This window comes from Nestor notabilis, unplaced genomic scaffold, assembly GCF_000696875.1.
Source record: "Nestor notabilis isolate BGI_N333 unplaced genomic scaffold, ASM69687v1 scaffold20877, whole genome shotgun sequence".
In the NCBI taxonomy this organism is placed as follows: domain Eukaryota; kingdom Metazoa; phylum Chordata; class Aves; order Psittaciformes; family Psittacidae; genus Nestor; species Nestor notabilis.
In genome coordinates, this window is record NW_009938176.1 from 27,015 (window position 1) to 48,393 (window position 21,379).

General features: G+C 36.8%; 1 protein-coding gene across 1 annotated transcript in view; it reads left to right on the plus strand.

Annotated features, from left to right (window-relative positions):
* Positions 1-21,379, plus strand: part of DPP10 (dipeptidyl-peptidase 10 (non-functional)) — a gene marked incomplete at its 5' end in the record, with an annotated part of 51,294 nt that overhangs the window by 25,794 nt on the left and 4,121 nt on the right. The window contains 9 exon segments of the mRNA XM_010019208.1: positions 1,397-1,444; positions 2,139-2,260; positions 5,475-5,522; positions 7,571-7,669; positions 7,778-7,847; positions 16,821-17,015; positions 18,375-18,429; positions 20,393-20,492; positions 21,274-21,332. Coding sequence (XP_010017510.1) covers positions 1,397-1,444; positions 2,139-2,260; positions 5,475-5,522; positions 7,571-7,669; positions 7,778-7,847; positions 16,821-17,015; positions 18,375-18,429; positions 20,393-20,492; positions 21,274-21,332 — 796 coding nt within the window.

Sequence of the window (21,379 nt, forward strand, 5' to 3'; positions counted from 1 at the left end):
AAATATCTGAGTTAATAAAGTGGAATCCATTTACCTGGAAATAGCATATATAAAATTAACCAACAATATTTCTTCACTTTTGAGCATTCCCATAAATTTGACATTCATGAGTACATAAACTGCAGTTGTAAGATAATTATCTGTGAATTTTTATGCAGAGGGAAAAGGAGCATACTGTGACGTAAGTTGTGGACTCATTGAATTGTTAAAATAAAAAAAGTCAACACACAATGCAGCAGTAATAACATTTTGGTGACTTCTTTCTTCGATTCCAGATACAAAGTTATAGTACTCAAGAAAACCCAAAATCTTCAGGGTTTATGCTTACTTGGTTAATGTATGAGGTTTCTGGACAGTTTACTCAGAATCTTTCTGAAGCCCATCTTAATTCCATAGTGGGAATTAAATTCAACACATAGTTGGTGATTTTTGAGACCAGTACAGAACTGACAAAACATCTGAAGCCTCCATGTAACTTTAGTGGATCCTGGTTAATCTTCACATATATCTGCACATGGCAAAAAATAAATAGCAGTGTCTACTTCTAATTTTCTTTAAAATAAATTATATTTCAGCAAGGACCTTTTTGAGGTTGCAACAGTGCCTGTCATCTACACTGGCACTGGAGAAACACCCTTTCTGACCAGTCTTACTATGGTTTTTGCCTTAGAGAATTTCTTGATACTTCTGCAAGGTTCAGGTGAAAAAATGAAATCTGGATGCACTCAGCCTGCAGAGAGGTGGCAGACTGCATATGGATTGTCTCAGCCACTTGAGAGGACTTCCTTACCCTCCTTCTATCTCTCAAGCAGAAAATTTGTTGGGATTTCAACTGGCACACACCAAGGACTTGTCCTGATATTCTTGCAGCAGCTCTATTCAGCCTCTTTCTACCCACAAAACCTTGTCTGTAAACCAGCCTAGGGTGTTAGCTTCTGTCCCTAGGTAGAAGAAAAAGTCATTCTGCAGTTCAAAATGGCTTTTGGGTATCAAGAATATAATTTCATTATGACCTTTTTCTACTCCTTGGATTTATGTTGCAAACTTCTAGTGTGAAGGAAAAACTTTCTCTTCTGTGTTTATAATATGCAGAAAGGGATCCTGGTTGATACTGGAGCTCCTGGGCATTACAGGAATTAAATAGAAACCATGAAATAATGTGTTCATTATTGTTTTAATATGAAATCATGCAGCATCTGAAATAACTACTTTGTATGCTGGGTGTAAGTTTAATCTTGGATCTTAGGTTTATATATAAGTATTTGATTTTCATGTATATTTGGGAATTTTTACTTTTTGAAAAATGTTATTTATAATGTCTCCCACTTCTCTAAACACCACCCAAATCAGCCAGTTTACCAAACTGAGTTTAACTTTGTTCATCTTTTGGGCACAGTTATTTCTTAAGCACAGAAGAATCCCCAAGAGGAAGACAGCTACATAGGTAAGAGGTACATGGGGCTGTGTTAACAGCTTCTTCATCCCAAGCCGTAAGTGCTAGATGGCATTCTGTGAGCTTAAATGCTGCTTTGAGGTTTGGCTAATCATTTGTATCGTGTAAAAGTTAGTACACTTGCACAGTAACAAAGAAAGACTAACAGTTTTTCAAAACTAAAAATGCTGATGGTATTTTACATTTTTTAAAGAAACAAAATAATTTAACACAAAATACTTTTGTCATTTGTGTATTCACTAGTCCTTATAAGCACCTAAAATGTTAAATGTAAGCTTGTAATATGACTGTGTTTTCAAAAGTAGTGAAAATCTTCTAAATAAATATAATGTTTATGGGATTTAATCATAGAATTTAAAGTGCATGGGCAAAGCATCTCATCCTTACACAAAGTTAATGAGATTTTTCGTTGTGTCCTACTAATGCTGTTACCCCACAGAAGTGCCAGTTATTGGAACCCCAGTCCTGCTTTGGGCAGGTTTTGGATCCTGTCTACATTGCCCAGTGTACAGAACAATAGTCTACTGAGTCATCTGAAATCAGTTTACATCAGGCACAAAATAGGAGAGTTATATTTTGGCAAGTTTAGAGACTGAAACAAATTTTATTACTTTGATGAGCTAATTCTTGGTTTATTGCATATTGTTCCAGTGGGAAACGTTTCTGATCAATTTTCTCTCCCCAGTGTATCAACAGTGGGATCACTGAATCGTCAGTGTCTCTCATGTAATTTCTTTAAAGACCAGTGCACATACTTCAGTGCAAAGTTTAGCCCCATGAATAGGCATTTTTTACTGCACTGTAAAGGTAAGTCAAATGCACAGTGTGTGATAGTACTGTGTTTGCTTCTGAATTAATGTATTACCTTGAGAAGTGCATTAGGCGGTAGTCTAACATTTAGCTCGGTAGTGGATTACTTGAAGTTCTGTACAAGAGCTTATTGCAAGACTTAGTAAAGATGTTCTGTGTAAAAGCTAAATAACAAGTGATATCAAAAAGTGCCTCCAGACCTAACCCTCAGTTCTGGAAAAGGACACGACTTTCAAATTTACCCTAAATAAAAATCCTTCACCAAAAAATGTGGGATTTCTAGTGATGGTACTGTGGTTCATAACAGCTTCATTATATTATGTATTGGGATTGATCTGGTGCAACTATACCTGGCTAAAATAAGAGGGCTTGCTTTCTGTAACAGTGTCTCTATATGTGTATACAGGTATGTGTACGGTATATCTATACACACTCACCCACGTATAATACACATCAACTGTATGGTTTATACATGGTTAAAGCTGCAGCAGAAGTTATGGACTTAATACTGAGGCCCTTATCTAACTAAAGACTGCACTAGTAATGAGTACCTCATGGTTTAAAGAGAGTTTTCCCTTGCGCTTGACCTAGTCCCCATGGGGAAAGTCTCAGATTCCTGCAAGAGGGAGAGTTGGTAAATTGGGAAGAGCTTAAGAGCTTTTTACCCTGAATCAGCAATGTTCTATGGCCCAAGACGTAGCTTCTTGTTATTATTTTAGCAAGGTATATTCAGCCTGTAATTTTGAATGTGTTTCTTTGATATAAAAATGTAGATGCCAGTAGGAGGTTGCATATGAAATTGCTCACAAGCTCATGACTTTCAGTGACTTTGCAGATGTCAGTTCTCTGTTTGAGCTGGTAAAACTGTAGATCATCCTCCCAGGATTAAACCTACACTCCACTGAATTGAAACCAGTAGACTGCCCTAAGCTGCAGGTGTTGGGCAGGGATGATAAAACAATGTCAGTAAATTTTTTCTACCTCTAACATTAATATATATTTATCAGTTTGTGGTCATTTGGAGGTCTTCTCTTGTATTTTGTCAGAGCTTGACTATTACAGTAGCAGTGTGGCCCCCATGTACTGCCACAGCTCTGCAAAGTGCCCGTGGTGGGTTGGGTATTTGACAGTATGAAAGCTGATGGCAACATCACCATAGAGCAGGTATTAAAACTCTTCTGCAGGGAGCTGCTTGTAAGAGTACAGGGTAAACTGCTCTGAGGAGACAAATGACACCACATCTATGTATGTACACACTTGTTTGCCCACAACAAAGAGCCTGACTGAATTGTTACAAAAGCAGTTTGCCCGCAAATATCCTCGGGGTATTCTGGACTGTTTTGATCTATACAACTTTCAATTCTTTTACCTCCTATTTACCCATGAGCACCCTTATAAGGATAGTTTTTCATTCTTAGTTACCCTCAGCTAAAAGAGATCTGTCTCAGTAGACCGTTTGTATCCATCTCCAGAGACAACTCTGAGTGAGGGCTTACTTCTAGCCTGGTAAATGGAGGACCAGCTCTACAGCTTCTCAGTTTTGGCAAGCACGACCTTTATACTTATTTTCCACACTGCTTGTGGATTTTTCCTTTAATGCTTCATAAGCATCAACAGATGTTAATCTCTCTGCTCAAATAAGATATTTCACAAAGGGAGTAATCGTTTTCCCATTTTATACAACAGGAAATAAGTTGTGGATTTAGTGTTATTTATAGTAGGTCAACGGGAAATCCAAGTGTTCTATGTAGTTCTGATACAGCAACACAAGTCTGTCTTTTCTGATCATCTTTTTAATCTACAGTAATCTCCCTTTTTCAAAATCTGTCATTATACTTCTATCTTTTAATAAAACAAATAGAGCTAGCCTGGAAAACACCGTTGCTTTCCCCTCAAAAATGGTCTTTCTTAAATAAAAATTCAAAGCAAAATGACAAATTCAGAAGCAGTAAAAAGAGCTGGGAAAAAAACCAAACCAAAACGGAAGGACAGCTGAATAAATTATCTTCTTGAAGAGCTAAGGCAGTCAGCAGTCTACCTCTAAGATTTTTGTCAATAGTCTCCCCTGAGGCAGAGAATGAAATTGATAAAAATCTTCAGTGGAGGCTGTCAGAGACTTTGGACGGCATTGTGCTATTTATTTCAGGTATTTAAGTTTCCCTAGGCTCATGCCATAATTAATTGAGAGAGACAACCTCTCAGGATGACTCAAAGCACATAAATTAAGCTCTGCCTCTGAGCTGCTCTCAAAGGAATCTTTTTTTTTGTCCAAAAAAAAGGAGTCTTAACTCCTGATTTCAGAGAGCCTATGCCTTCATCTGCCATGGGATCCTCAGGGACTTCAGCTTTTCTGCATCATCCTTCCTAGCCCAATAGTGACTGCACATAATTTAAAGTCTTGTCTCACTGAGATAAAACTAAGTTTCCCATCCACAAATTCCTTGTTGGGGGTGCGGAAGCAACATTTTCTTTCGCAAGTTTACAGTGGGAGGATCCTCAGAGCAGGGACAGCAAACTCGGCTGTACATCTGAGTATAATGAATGTTTGGTCACCCCAGTTTCACACACTATCTTGTGCATTTGCACAGTACCTGTTGACATGGAGAATTATTCATGGTGCTTTTAGTTTCTTAGTGGTACAGTGAAAATATAGTATCTGACATTACTATGTAATAAGGTTAGATTACATTACACCTGGATTTAACCATGATGCTGTTGGTCTTGCAGAGCTGGCATACCAAAGGAGCTTCTTAGAGAGATGATTGTGTAAAATATGTGGTAATTTTTTAACACCTCTATAGCTTTTCCATAGAAAATACAAGTGAATATTATCATTAATGCACTTCCCAGTCAAGCTACAGTTACTGTTTCTGAATGTCAAACTGTTATATTTTAGACAGTGCCATTAAGTGCCTCCATAATTTTTTTCTTCTTTACTTATAACTAAAACATGGAGATTATAAAAAAAAAAAAATCTCCTTCTGGATGTAGGGGTCTAGACTGCTTGCTGAACAGGCACTCTTTGTTGGTACAACAGTCAAATCTGTGTCCGTCCCAAGAGACACCAGTGGAATTACTGCTATATTTCAAGGGTAGCATGTATATGGGGCTTCCAGGATCCAGTCCTAAGTGGTAACCGGTGTTATCGTTCTTTGTTACTGAAATGCTGAGTACTAACTACCTCACACTTCCTCTTCTCTCCTCAAAACAGGGCCAGGCGTTCCAGTTGTTAGCGTGCACAGTACAAGTAATAATGCAAGTGAGTATTCCTTATGGAATAGGTATATTCTATTATTGTCCTTGATTGTTTAGGGAGTGTCAGGGAGGGGAAAGGCAGTTACAAATAAATGAAAATTAATAGGTGGCTCACTTATATAAACTATTAATTAACTTTTAGCAACATCCACATCTGCAAATAGTAAGGAAAGATAAGTTAATCAAATGACTAAAACTTTCCTAAGCTTTTTGGATATGTTTAGTGCTAAGTGCATCTCATTCATCTTCTATTTACACTTGAGTTAATTAGATGGCAGATTAGTCTGCATCCATTTCATTTTCTATGTAAATTATGCTGCCATTACGATAGACCTGTATTTTTAGAGATGATTTTAAAGTTAAAATCCAATTATCTTGAAGTAAGGTATAGTGCTTGGATGATTCATCATAAAATCTGGCCTACATACAATGAACTTAGTCCTTCTAATATTTCTTAAATCAGAGGAACTCCATTTATATTTTCCATTATGGAAAAATCCAGGAATAAAGGCTTTTTAGGAGTATTTTTCAAATTTTACTCACTGTTTTCTGTTTATTGACACTAAATCTGTTGCTGTTTTCTGGCTGCTTGAGGTGCTTTGTAATGGAAGACAATCTTTCAGCAGCAGAATTTTCCTCACTTAGGTGTTTCTCTGGTGCTGTAGAAGTAACAACTCTGCCACGTACAACTCCACTGTGATGCCACATAGCATGAAGATGTGGGTTAGAGGAAAAGGAACATCTTTCCATTCAAAACCACTAAACTAATCCTTATATATCCTCATTTCATTCATTAGATTATCCCCAGGAGTTTTTCCAGAATCCGAAAGTCCTGAGCTGTACTTGTCTGCATCCGATTTGTCATGGGCCAGCCACTATTCACCATAACAGTGGACCTAATCTTGCATGTTGAAGTAGCATACTGATCAATAGTATCCTATGTAGTTAATTAATGTCTGTACTTTGGCTTCCCTTTCCTTTTTTTTTAATGTCACCATTACTGTTTGCAAAGCTCTGGGCCAGAGCACACCAAAGCAAGGGAGTTTTATCCAACTCAAAGGATAGCTACTGGTCAAAGTAAATTCATTGACTTCTGTAGAGCTACTCAATTCTGTGAAGGTAGACTGCACTCTTTGTTACTTGGATCTAAAATGCTGTTGATAGTGAATTATTTTATAAGAGATTCACGTACAACCTCTTCGAGGAAAACCAAGCAAGTCAGGATAGAGGGGCGTTGTTTGTTGTAACAAGAAACCACATAATAGGAGAGATAATTTACTATTAATGTTTCAGCGCAAGATTAGATTATCCTCTTTAATTCATAAAAAAAATGATTAAGGATTACTTCAATTATTCGATCCTTAGACTGTAATTATACCATTTTGGTTGACTGCCCAGAACAAACATTCTCCTTAGATAATCCATTTTATCCCTAAGTGGAGGGTTTATTGTTTAATAAAAAAATCTAAATTTTGGAAGCAACATTGGTAATTTGAGTAACAAAAAGAAAAGAAAAAAACCCCCAACTAATTAATCATTCTTTCATGTGCAAAAGGATTGCTTCCAATCTGCCTGCAGTGAAGTCTTTCTCTTGGTTGAAGTGTAGAAGACAGGGAAGGACATGAAGCAATTGAGTTGTGCCAGCTAAATATTGACTTGGAATATGTAGCTTGAAAAGGATGTCTACTTGAGGCTTAGGATATTGCCCAGCAGACTAGCCTTTTGCTGTGACAGCTGCTGTTAGTATTTGTCAGGGATACTAGTATTCGTTTTGTTCATCAGCAATTTCATTGTTAGTGATAGATGAAAACAAAGCCAGCTGAAGCCAGAAAATGGAATAGATGTCTATGTTTTGAATTAAGCTGATTGCTCAGATCCTGGATTGCAAAGTCGTTACATTATAAAAAAGTATTTACAGAAGGAATTCATTTACAAGATTTATCATTGCATATTTGTCTCTTTTTCTTTCTTTTTTTTTCTGAATCTTGATTTATCTCTGATGTAATGATTCTCCATACCTTCCAACTTGCTTTTTCTTCCTGCTTTCTGCAGAGTTTTACATTTTGGAAAATAATGCTGTGTTGAAAGAAGCTGTTTTTAAAAAAAAGAATTCCAGGACTGAAATTAAAATGCTTCACATTGAGGACTACGGTAAATTTAGCAAAATGTTATTTTAACAAACAAAAAATTTTCTTACAATGTTACTGTTTTTTATCTATGTAACTACCAGCCTTTAATGTTTTGCTTTTTTCTTAAAAGAACTCCCTTTACAGTTGTCACTGCCAAAAGATTTCACAGATCGAAACCAGTATGCCCTTCTATTAATAATGTAAGTATCTGTGTAGAATCACTCAAAGTAATAAAAAAGTAGTTAATAGATAATATTTAACTCTGAAATTAGATTTTTTTATTTTTTTTTTTACCTTGTGTAGGAAACTTACCTCATGGATTTGAGTTGATAAATCAAAAGGCTTGTTCTCAGTAAGGTTTTGTTATAAGTGCTATCTGGTAGAGATGCCTGGGATTTTTTGAGCTTGTCAAACCTAGCTCTGTTTCATTGTACTTTTATGTACATGAGGCAGTGGTCCTGCTGATAGTGTAGCTGTGAGTAGTTCTACAGTCTTTCCTGGACCCATACTGATCCCTACCCACAGAGGATCTCATTCAGAGCATATGCTCCCTTTTATCCCTGATGGAAATGGGTACAGCTTCTAAGGAGGGCTCAGTTAAGATGCATGAAACAAAACTGCTTTTAGGAACACTGGAAAGAAGAAACAAATATTGCTGAGCATCAGTGACTGAAGGCATTATAGGCATGATCCAAATTCAGTTGATATTTGTAGAAAACTTCCGTGGGAGTACGGAGGTATTCCCTTGGCTTTCTTTTAAAAAGAAATAGTGTGTGTATTTCTTTCGGAGACAGTCAGCCTTTAAGCTGCACATCTACAGAAAGTACAGCAGAGGAAGAGAGCGGAGTCATGAGCATACCTGCAGCCTACTTAGGAAAACCAGCGACGGCCAGCTCAGGGCATCATTTGTGACTTCCCACCTGAGCTCAGCATGGGTCTGCCATAAGTGTAGAGGGCTTTCGCGTCCATACAGATCTTATTCCAGTCCAATTTGGAAGCAATTGATGTGAATTTCATCAACACAGGTGTAGGGGTGTACTGCTAAATTAATGAAAATACGATGTCAGCTGAGCTGTATCACCTGGAGTAGACCTCCCCTTAGTCACAGCAGAGATCCTTATTGTATGTGAGGTAAAATTTACAAACTTGAGCTCCTGAGTGATCCCACATTCCTCTACTCATATCAGGTCTTAGATAATAAGACAGAGAAGCATAAAATTGCTAATTTCTAAGTCCACTTTGTGTTTAAAACTCAGTTTTTTCAGTTGTATTTATCTGCAGTTGTGGAAGCTCTGTGCTTTAAGTGGCTTTTCTTGTGGAGAAACAGGACATGTGGATTATTTTATCTCTGCAGTATTTGCTAGCATGATTTTGGAAGCACGATTACATTTTAAGCAGCAATTTTGAGTGTGCTTAAGGCAGGCTGATTCTGTGAATTGACACCAGCAGCATTACAGGGAGTTACAAATGCTTGTGCTTACTGTTTTTTCTGAAAGCAGGGAAACACTAATGTGTTATCAGTGTAATCCTTTCCTTATTAATTATCCCAGTAAATATGTTATCTACCATATACAGTTACGATATGTAACTGTTATGGTAGAATACAGTTATGGTAGAATACAGGTTATATACTCAAGTAAAACCTCGAGAAGACAGGAGGGAAGGATCAGAAACCTGGAGAAGGCCAAGCACTTTGCTGCTTTTTAGTCAAATCCTTACCTTTGATATACTACATTCTTAACATTAGGTTTAACAGGAGGGAATGAAAATATGGAACTGAAAATTTAGAATCTATCCTGTAATGTTGCATGTTTTGTGTCCCACTCTTCCCTAGGAGAGAATGAAGTTATATTTCTTCAGCAGCTTTTTACAGATTTTAAACTAAGGTTTCTAGCAGTCCTTTTTTTAGTTAAGGATGTCCCCAGATGAGATATAAAACTGAAAACTGTCACTGAAGTTATGGGAGGTTCCCTTGTGGGATGGTTGTTGAGCCTAATAAATTCTGTCTAGCTCTTGAGAAAGAAGAAATGGAAATGTATGTGCATGCAGAGCATAATTTCTTGACCCACACATCTCCAAATTGTCATCTTAAGGTTCATTTAATTATCAGAAGTATTGCATTAAAAAAAAAAAAAAGAAAAAAAGTTCAGGTCTGAGAAGAACATGTAGCTTTTACAGGAAACACTGATTAATTTTATATATGGTATCATTTCCCAGATATCTGACTGTCCTGATTCCCAGAGCAGTATTGTTGGGACTGATTGAGGAACACCGTGTTCCTACTGCTAGAAGTGTTAGACAAGAACTGTATTAGTGGCTGATAACAAGCACTGCCTTTCATATTGTTCAGCTACAGCTACTTTCTTGTTCACATTCTCAGACATGATACAATTACCATTGTATTCCAGTGATTGGATGTTTGAAAAAGAATGCTTACCAATGTCCTTGGTAAGAATGTTGGTTTTAATCGTATATCCATTTTTTGGAAAGGAGATGCTATGTAACATATTGATCCAGGCAACACACACTTCGATGTGTATAAAAAGAAGATATATATCTGGAAAAGTGGAGTATTAGCAGATCTCCAAAGTGGCTTTTGAAGTGGCTTTTGCTTTTCATCTCAGTAGCAGTGCAATTTAATAAGGGCTTAAGGAAAACAGACAGAGGGAGTAGGCAGGCAGGCAGGCAAGCAGGAAGGCAGACAGGCAGACAGGCAGGCAGGAAGGCAGGAAGGCAGGCAGGAAATTCACCTCTTATGTCTCTGTAGAGCAAATTAAATGCCTAGTTAAATGCATATACGCTTCTAAGCGCATATAGGCTTTGTCCGCTAAGCTGGAGAGTAAATATGGCATGTAAGATCTGAGGCTCTGTTTGGCTGCAGTCATTGCTTCAGAATCACACCAAGCATCTGGTGAAAATTCATCTTCCCTGTGTCTTAAATTTTGCCAGATTCTGGCTTGCCTCTGTGGTCTTGTCTCTGTCAAGAATTTTTGTGTTGGTGACTGGTTTCACTGGCTCAGAATAAAGTGAGTTTTTGATAGCTCAGGCTCATAATTTTCCTGTAAGTTTTCATCAGCAACAACTACTTCTGTGTGGTGTTAACATGCTCTTTGGATCCACAGTTACAATTATGATAACAGAATTTGGAAATAGACAAGGAGAGAAAGCCATTTCAAAGGTGCATGACTGTATTAAGGCTCCTGTATTCATGCAAGGATGCCTGCAGATAAATTTGAATTTCCAGCACATGGCACCCAGGTGTCTGAGTGTTAAGAGTGAATACCTGTACAAGTGGATACTGGTCCTGGTGTGAAACCTGGGTGTAAATTCAGTACAGCTCCAGGTAGAGACAAGCCTAAAAACCAGGCCCTGGATGTCCTGTAATCTTCACCATAATGAAAGGCCAGGTTGGACAGAGTCTTGGGTGACATGGTTTAGTGTGTGGTGCCCCTGCCCATGGCAGGGAGGTTGGAACTAGATGATCTTAAGGTCCTTTCCAGCCCTAACTATTCTATGATCTATAAACATTTTGTGAAGATTTATCCATTAGCAGTAGCAAAGCATGCTGCAATGCTCAAATAGAAGATCATTGTATTCCTATGTTAAAATTTACATCCATCTGTATGGCTGGATTATTAAATGTATAGGTTTCATGTAGAAACCAGTTATGTCAGCTAGCACTATTTTTCTTTCCAGAATTGTGATGCATAGGCCCTAAAATGCTAAATACATTATAAGACTCTCATTTCTTCCATTTGTTCTCCTAAACCACTAATACATTTCACACTTAGTTTCCTTCTGATATAATACATACAGTTTAACTATAGAGTGCTGTACAGTAATTGCCTGAAAGAGTGATTATCATCTCTTTTCTATATAATTAAGACCAAAGTTTAAATTTCAGATCCTTGATTTTCTCATTATGGTTCACCTTACTCATTAAAAAAGCTGGAAGATACACTCCTTGGTAACACACAGGAAATGATTAAGTAAAGACTGGCATTTAATCTGGGTAATAAAATGAGAGGTGATGATAATTCTTTATTTTTCCTTGAACATAATTAACCTCATTACTTCAAAATCTGTAGATAATGTATCTTAAATGTCAGCATTTATTATTTAACGCCATTTAAAATTGTCAAATATGTAAGTGGATATTGTAAAACTAAGTCAGTGGAGAGAGATTATTCTGTGCTTTGAGGTGAAAGAAAACAACAGCTATTCTCCAAAGTAACAGTGAATTGTCTCCAAGAGGTTTCTGTTTGCTTGTTTACTTGTTTTCTTATAGTTTGGTAATAAACAGGAATCACTTCACCTGTTACTGAAATGATGAAGGTTTTAGGCCTTGCACAGGCGATCAAACCTGTTTATGCCTCCAGTTAATGCACTCTCAGGACTGATAGCAAGATAAGACATCAGGAATGAAAGTGAAGAGTATTTTTACAGCCGTGGGAATAACTCATTAAAGGACTAGAAGAAATGTAGAGAGGCATAATGCAAGTATTGGTTATTTGAGATCTGAGGTCGAATCAGACCTCGCTTTGCCTATTTTAATAGCTGTCTTGCGTACCTTTCATTTGTTTAACTGGCAGCTGTTTCAAGTGAAGGTGAAGTGTAAAAATATGTGGTAGATTCCACTGCTTCAATTGTAGTATGTTTGCAGAGGGGAAAATTCCTGAAGGCTGTTTTGTTTGGCCCATTCTTCATCTGTAAAACAGCTGCAAAGTTTATTTTTTTACCTATCTCTAAGTCCTGTGAATGATCCACTAATTGCCTTGCAAGCCATCCATTTCATGTCTGTATTCATCCTGCCTCTGCCAAGTGTGGCAGTATTTCACTACTCTGTTGTGTTTCTGTTACATCAAAGTATTTGATAGAGAGGCTTTTCTTTTTTACTCTTTTAGATTTTCTTCCCCATTCTTTGAACTTTGTAATATTTCTCAAGGCATAGAGGGAATTCATTTAGCTTAGGCTAAACAACGGACAGATTAGAGGCTCACTCCAGCTGTTTCATTTGCAGTAGCAGTCCTGGTGCTATGGGCAGTGATGGATCTGCTCACTCCCTTTCTCTTCAGCCTTGTCCGCACAAAAGGCTCGAGGAATCGTTGAGCTAAGATACATCCTCTGTCAGCCTCTTCTACTCCCACTTCCGCCACAGCAGTTACTGTGTGAATAAAATGCTCATTTAACCTTCCTTAGAAAAAGACAAGAGGAGATTCAAAAATTTACCTCTATTTCTTATGATGCGGGACAGTGTTACATCTCTTATTGCCAAAAACGCATTTTTGAAGTCTTCAGCCTCAAAGGTTTCAGAAAGATATTTGAAGAATAACAAATTTTATTTTTTGTACTACACTGTCTTTGTCAGTCCTGTCTATCACATGATTCTACCCTAGAAATGGAATCACTTCTGGCTAGTGATGTGTTTTGTTTGGCCATATCTGCAGGGAGGAGCTGTAAACACACTATCTGTTTTTAGTAGTTGCAGTCTGCTATATCTAAACAGGGTAAATGAATAGAGAATAAATATTTGGGAATTTTTGTCCTCTATGTTTGAGGCTATTCAGGTTCCCTGATTTTTGTCCAGTAATGATGAGTATGCTTGAAAGTTGATGCTTGTGAAAGGAATGTTCATGAAATCAGAAAACAAAATGGATTTTTCTATTACACCAGTTTTGCAAAACAATCCTTCCCACTCAGTTTCACCATAAGCAAAATATGACTTTTATCAGCAGTGTTTCTCGCATAGATAATATCCTCTGAGTTGTAGTCTTTCTCACATATTTGCTATCAAGTTAGTTTTCCCATATGCTGCATCAAATCCACTGTTTTGAAGAAATAGAAAGAGATGTACTGGAGATTAAACGGTGATGATAGCAATTACTTGCTATGTCTTTCAAAATTATCTTCCCTCTACCCTGCTTGGTAAGTCCTATAATTTCTAAAATTCCTGCTTAAAATCTTGTCATTTAGTTTTTCAGTGGTACAAAACCTGGAACAAATTTTGCTGCAGTCTTGATAACAGAGCAGCAGAGGAGTATTGCTCAGAGTAGAGCAGCCACAGCCACTCTGGTAACACTACATTATTCCCTGTATGCTGTAACTCACGTCATGAACAGAGACTTCAGTTTAAGCTTTTGATTATAGAATCTGAAAGATCAGGTTCTTCTCTTTTCAGCAATATATGAACTTATGATGAGCTGCCCCTTTTTCCAGATGGTCTGAGATGTATTTGTGTGCCTTGCAAGAGGCATACAAATTACCTGCGAAGGTCAATGATATTGGTATATTATTGATGGCTTCTGTCTGTTTAAATGATACCTCAGGGGTGAACTTCAGCAGTATGTCTGCCGCGGTCGACTCCAAGCATAGTCTCTGTCAAAGACACTAGGCACAAGGCAGCTCTGAACCTTGAAAGTCAGGATCAAAACTAAAAAAGGGAAAGTTTAAGTGCTGTCATTTACAAGAAAAAGAAAAAAATATAATCAGGAAGAATTAGGCATAGTCTTCATTTGAATCATTCTGCTCTTCTTCTTTGACTCTGGGGAAGATTCTCCCTAAGGATACTTCGAGGGATGTTGAGCTTCCAGGCTTACTGGTGGGGGTCAAAAAATAATTCTATGAAGAGAGTACTGCTGAAGAGTAGCTAATTATAATTAGGCTGTAAGTAGTGATGAGCATAAAGCAAAAACTGACCTTTGAAGTAGCTGTAATCCCAGGACAAACTTCACAAATCAGGCTCTGCATCTATTTTTGCACTGTAGGAACAAACTTGGTTTGTTACAGAGCCCTCAGGATGATGTTCAAACTTGCATAAAGGATTAATACCTTGCAGAAGCCCCATTTAAAAGGTTAAAAATGGAGCTAAAATGGTGCATAGAATATATGCTGTCTGTGGAGGACAGAAGCATACCTCAGGTAATCAGTATCATTTTATAATAGCAACTGAAGAGTAAAGACACCTTTTGATGGTAATGGGAATTTCGGGAAATGAGTTTAAATACCTGTCACAGACTACTTATATGGACATTCTTGAAATAAATTAGCCACTGGAAAATTGCTTCCAAAAGCAATATGTCAAACAACCCATCATGCAGCAGTGAAAAATGTATAGCGTTCAAAGTCTGAGCCTAAAAGTAGCCCAGCTGTGCCCTCTGAGAAGGAGCTTGGGAAAACATCACTGTCAGTTCTTGCCCACTGAGAATCTTGCTGAGATTCTGTCTATTGTTCCTTTCTAATAGAAGAAATTGTCTGAGGGTAACATCTTTCGTTTAAAACCCCTTTTGGTTTTAAGCATTTTCTGGTATAGAGAAATGCTTACAAATGTAATGGTTCTTCCCTTATTCCCAAGTGTCTAGGTATATAACATATATACCCCTCCCCCCCAAATATATATATATAGCCTAGATATTTAACATGCGTAAAACAAATGTGAACACTATAATTGTTTTGTTCTTATATTAGGTGGGAGAGAAGCAGGCTGACACATCATATTTTGACTTATGTGGGTTCATTACACTGTTGGAAAGATATGTAGCTAAACAAGGATATTTCTGACGTAACATCTTATTGTGGAAAGTTGGAAGAACTTAAAAAATAATTACTGCTGGTCTGCTGGCTATTGGAAGTAGTGATAAAAGCTCTGTGAAAACATCTATGTTGATGTAGATGCTTCTGAAAACCTTGCTCTGTACAATAAGCGGAAATTGAAAGAATTATTCTGTCCTGCTCTTACTGTGGATAATAATAATATGCTTCTGAATTGTGTGTTTTCTGCAGAGTATACTTGACATTCAGTATTTCCAAATTCATTGCTCTGCATTGTTAACAGTTAGCATAATCACAACTGAATTGGTTAGACAAACAAAAAGATTGCCTTTCCTTTCTTTTTCTAAAGTGAAGTATAAACTTGATGCACAAGATAATGGTAAATCAAACATAACATGTTGTGACTGAATCTGTAACCAAGTAATTCTGATTTCAGTGCATGATAGAGCAACTGTGTAGGTAGTTCTGACCGAATTAGAGAACTTATGTATTCATCATATGCTTGTTAATTGAGTGAATACCTTGAAGATGGTCTATGTTATCCACAGCCAAAACCAGATACTGAATCAGCACATTATTGTACATCTAAGACAGTAGTTATTGTAGGAGTTTTTTATCTCTCTTTCCTCCCCCCAGGTTTATATTAGTCTCTTTGGCAAAATAATAATTTCTGTCTTCATCTTTCTTTCACCTTAGACAAGATATTCCCACAGATACTGTCCAATCTAATTTCCATACAGCCAGCACAGACACTTTTACATTTTAATTTGCATTCAACTGGCAGATGCAGCCTGCATAGAAGTATTTTGCATTTTGTACAACTTCATGGTAGCCTGCTCTCTTATTCTGTGTTTATCTTAGGGGAAAAATAATGACAAGCTTCCCTTTTAAAACTGACATTTTATTTTCTTTGCAAAGAAAATAGTATGTTTGGCTTCAATGGAAAATCTTACTGTTACTCTAGAAATTGCATTCTCCCATTTTATTCCACCTTTTCTTCTGTAAACCACTTTTTTTTAAGTCATAAAATAAATTTACCACTCCTGCATGCATCCATTTGTTGCTATGAATTTGAATGGAGAAAATATAATTTTTTCCAGTGTGTACTTTAGACTTCTTTGTACTCCATTTCAAAAAACCCATTCAATAATGCAGTAATTTTTGTTTTCTACGATGACATCTGTCTTAATAGTATTATATATCCTGTAAAATCATAATCACAGTACTGAATGAATTTTCCTTTTTTTCCTGTTTAGTGTGGCTTAACAAATTCTACATGAGCTTCTTAGAACTGAGAAGTTAATTTGTTTTTCTTTTTTACACTCTATTAACCTATAAGCAGCACTGCATGTTTTAGTTTTCTGTTTCTTTCTATAAAGTATATTCAGGTATTGGCAATATTACAACACAGTGATTATAAAGATAAAGAGATTGTTTTGCTTACTACTGCTGAAGGGATACCAGCACTAGGTAATGTGATGGTATCAGTGGAAGTGACAATAATTCAACAGGATTGCATAACCGACTGAACTCTGCCATCTAGGTTAAATAAAATATCAGAGAATGGGAAGGTGCATCACATTGTCAATAGTCCTCGTTTCTGTCTGGTGTGTTGGTATTTGCAGTGATGAAGCTCCAGGCAGCCAGTTGGTTACAGATAAGTTTCACATTGACTGGGACTCAGTGCTTGTCAACTCTGATAATGTCATCGTAGCTCGATTTGATGGCAGAGGGAGTGGATTTCAAGGCCTTAAGATTCTACAGGAGGTCCACCGATGCTTAGGATCAGTGGAAGTGAAGGACCAAATAGCAGCTGTAGAGTACGTATGTGCAAACTTTTCTTCTCTTTTACCCTGCTTCCACCTTGATGAATGAGCATTTTTACTGAAACTGCCCAGAATGTTTTCTCTGCATACTGAATACTGATGTTTATTTTTAATGCAGTTGCAAATTTTGAAACAATAATCTTTCAATTACATCAGCAAATAAAAGATCAAAGAGGTGCTTGCTTTTTGTGTTGCTGGTTCTCTTTTGGTAAAGCTGACTTACCCTGTGCAATCTAACTATGCCATTTGAGCCAATTAATATTTGTCTATATTTCTTAGGAAAATGTCTTGCAATGCACATGTTGAAGTTTGAGTGTATTTGTGTTACAATATTTTAGGCCTGTACAATAGGCTATTGCTCTCATTTCCACCACAGAGTTCTGGAGTAATGGTACAAAATAAATGGAGTTATAATGGTGTAAATGAAGGCAAAATTTGGGCAAATGGACTGTTATTTCTCATTGCATTATTGTTCTCAGACTAATATTAATCCATCAGCTGCAGAAAAGAATAATTTCTGTCTGTGGTGTAATCACACATGGCTTTGACATGACATAGCTAGGTAGCAGAATTCGTGGTGTTCATGTCTGTCAGGAATTGGCTGTGTTGAGCAGGGCAATTCAAGGTGAAATTGCAAAAGGGCCATTGGAAGCAGACCATACACTGTGATTCTGAGAACTGAGCTCTCTGCTCATACTAAGATGCTTTAGGCTAAATTACATCTGGCTTCCTTTTGGATGCACTACATGGGGAAAAGGGAGGGTGCCCTCGGCTGAGACTGCAGCTGATATTGTCTCCTCAAAAGCAGCTGGATTTTGCCCTCAGATTATTCTGTCTTTTCTGTATAAAATTCACCATTGCCAATTAATTGCCTTAAGAGAATTAATTATTTGGAATTTTATCTCAATTAAGGAAGTTGCATTCATCTTACTTTTCTTTAGCTGTCAAAAAACTAGGCACCTGGTTGAAGCCAGTCATTTAAGCTCTAGCTGGTGGGAAATCCTGGTATTTCTGGAGGGTGATTCTCCCCAGACTGAGGTTTTCAGGATGGGTGGGAAGAGAGTGTCTCTCTTCTCTCCTTTAACTGAAAAGCAGATCTCTATAGGCAATTTAGATGAGATGTTCAGATTCAGATATCTAAATTAGGTGAGTTGAGCCCAACACCAACTATTTGCCATATAGAGAAGGAATTAGAAGGCAAATCACATTAATATTTTTATGGGTGTAATTTGTCCTTCTACCTGATCTACATATATGACAGTTCCTTGCTGTACAAATAATTTTCTTTATATACTATACTCAAGTAAAATTCACCATTTTACCAAAGTTAAAAACCCTCTTTTTTTCTTTCAGATGGCTATTGAAACAGCCATTTGTTGATCCTAAGAGACTGAGTGTATTTGGAAAGGTAATGTGCAAAAATAGCATGATGTATCATCATGATTCATTAAGAAAATACTATCAATTAATAAACAAATATATTTATCTATTTTCCTAAGACAATTTCAGTTATTAAAAGAGAAAAAAAAGGTCCATAATTTACTGTATGTTCTGTATATTATTCTTTTTCTCAGACTGGGTATTTGAGATCAATCAGATCAGTTTTATGTTACCACAGTATTTGTGTTTCAAAGATAAAGTATTTGTTAAAAAATATCTGCTTTCTTTAGAAGATTGAGGAATGAGAAGTGAAAATATGAGAAAGCAAAGAGCAGAACCTGGGAAATTTGATAAGCTTCAACATGGCTCTGAATTCAGGGAAATCTGCCCTTTCCAAGTTAACCTCTCAGGGTTGTTTCCTACTGTCAAACAAAAAATCATAAAATTTAAAATTCAGTTTTAAAGTTAGGAAAAAACCAATCTATTTAACAGCTTCCTAGGTTTAATTGTATTTCCTTCGTTCTGCTTATTTTAGAGTCAATTAAAAACCTTCTTTAAAACTCATTTACTTTTTACTATGTACAATGTGATGGGAAAAATCTTTTTTTTTTTTTTTTTCTTCATTCTATGCATTAAATTTGGCTTACTGGAAATGGAATATGCATTTTGTTTGAAAATAAGGTAACTTTGGAATTGCTTAATGCCAATCTCATAAAGCTGGACTCATGCACACTGTCAGGGAGCTCTTTAAGAGGTTTTAATGCTACACAGAAATAAAATTCTTGTCACAGTCAGTAATGTAAACTAGGCACAAGAGCAACAAGCCTCTCCAGAAGGGCAATCTGCCAGTGCCACCATGCTCATCTCTGTGGGCTACAAGCCCAAGTGATGCACAATCCAAAGGCCTTTTTGAACTGTTAGACAGCAAATTGTGTTTCCATGTAGTTTGCATTTTTATTAATGGAAGTAGAAAGAGAGCTTTAAAATTAGTTGCAACAGCCAAGCAGCTTCTTGAAAATATGACAGTTGGGTTGTAACCACAGAAATCCAGATGATGAGCAAGGCACCACATATCCTTGCATCAGGACATAGGAAGTATTTTCTTCATTGTCATTGTGAAGTACTTCTAAAAATGTCGTCTCATTGTGTAATGTTTTTGACCTGGAAAGCCTGGCTGGAAGCAAGGGCACAAGCACAAAGGAAAGAAATTCCCAGGAGAACTAAGCTCTTTATGAATACATGGCATAAATATAAATAACCTGGCAATAGCTGTCCTAGGATTAAAATTGTGTTGTGGAGCTACTGAGAAAGGCACAAAGAGAATATTAAACAAAAGCAAAAGTAGAGAACCCAGAGGCAGAGGAAAGTTGCTATTCTCCTAAGCTCTTCGAGTTATACAAGTTACCGGTGCCCACTCAGAAAGCCTTTCTTAGGTGAAATCTACTGCACATTGACAATTCTGTGCAGCTCTTCACCTTCTGGGCTAGAATTTCTATGAGAAAGGAATAACGCAGTTCCTTACACTCCCTTGACAATCCAGCTCTTATTCTGTATTTCTTTTAGCATTTTTGTTTGGGGTTGGTTTTTTTTCTGATTTTGAAATCTTTTACTAACACTATGCTAGTCTGCCATGATGGAATTATGGAGCTTAAACTGAAATATACTCATTATTAATTACATAGTTTAAGATTACGACCAGTTCTAATGAGATCTTTATTCACTCTCAATTATAGGTTTACATTTCCTTTAAAAGCAATTCTTGCAGATATAAATGCATACTGTGAAATGATACCATCAGGTTAGCACAGTGGCCTTTAACTTTATTGTTGCTCAGTGGGTGACATGGTTTAGTATGTGGTGTCCCTGCTCACAGCACGGGGGTTGGAACTAGATGATCATAAGGTCCTTTCCAGCCCTAACTATTCTATGATTTTATGATTCTATATATAAAAGAAATGAAACAAAAATCTCAATATAATTTCCATTATTAGGGATATGGCGGCTACATTACATCAATGATCCTGAAATCCAGTGAACGACTCTTCAAGTGTGGAGCTGTGGTGGCACCAGTTACAGATATGAAGTTGTATGGTGAGTATTCCCTGTGCTACACCTGAATGATAGCCTATTCAAAATATTTTATTCGTGGAAATAGTATTCATTTTAACTAAGGGCAGGTAATGTAACTATAGCAACTAGATTTCACCTCTCTATTTTGTTCTCTTCTTTGAATGAAAAGGCAGAGCTAATACTGAGATAGTTTACCAAAACAAGCAACAATTACAGGGTTATTAACACCACTGATTTTTGCAAAGGAGCTGTGTTTCCAATTTCCTAAATTCAGTCAGGTACCCCATTTCCTAAGAATCCTTTAGGTAGATCAGCCTGAATCAAGACTTCCTTATATTAAGAATGAATCTTTGAAGGTTAGTGGTGAATTCCTTATGATATCAATCATGTTGTCATTCAATCACAGGATATTTTATTCTGTATATGAAGTTTTGGGCACAGGCTATGGACTGTGGACTGCGATACGCAGGAAATTAGACCAGGTTACTTTAACTGTCTGTTAGCCTTTGGGTTTTGTTGGGGTTTTTTTGTTTCTTTGGGGGTTTTGGGGGTTTCTGGGATTTGGGGTTTCTGTTTTGGGGGGTTTGTGGTTTTTTGTTCTTGTTTGTTTTTTGTTTGGCTTTTTTTAACTATTTAAGAATAGTTTAAAGTGATACATTTAAATAGTATGTTCTAGTTTTAAATTAACATCTCTTTGTGGACTTCATGACTTAAGTAGCTTCTGATTCTAGGTCAGAACTGGTAAGTTTTAAAATAGAAGCAATTTTGATGAATTCACAAGTTTTTGTTTTTACTTTCACAGCATCGGCTTTTTCAGAAAGATACCTTGGTATTCCATCAAAAGAGGAAAATACCTATCAGGTAACTTAGCATAAACAACTAAGTTAAAAATTACTGATTTACTCTTA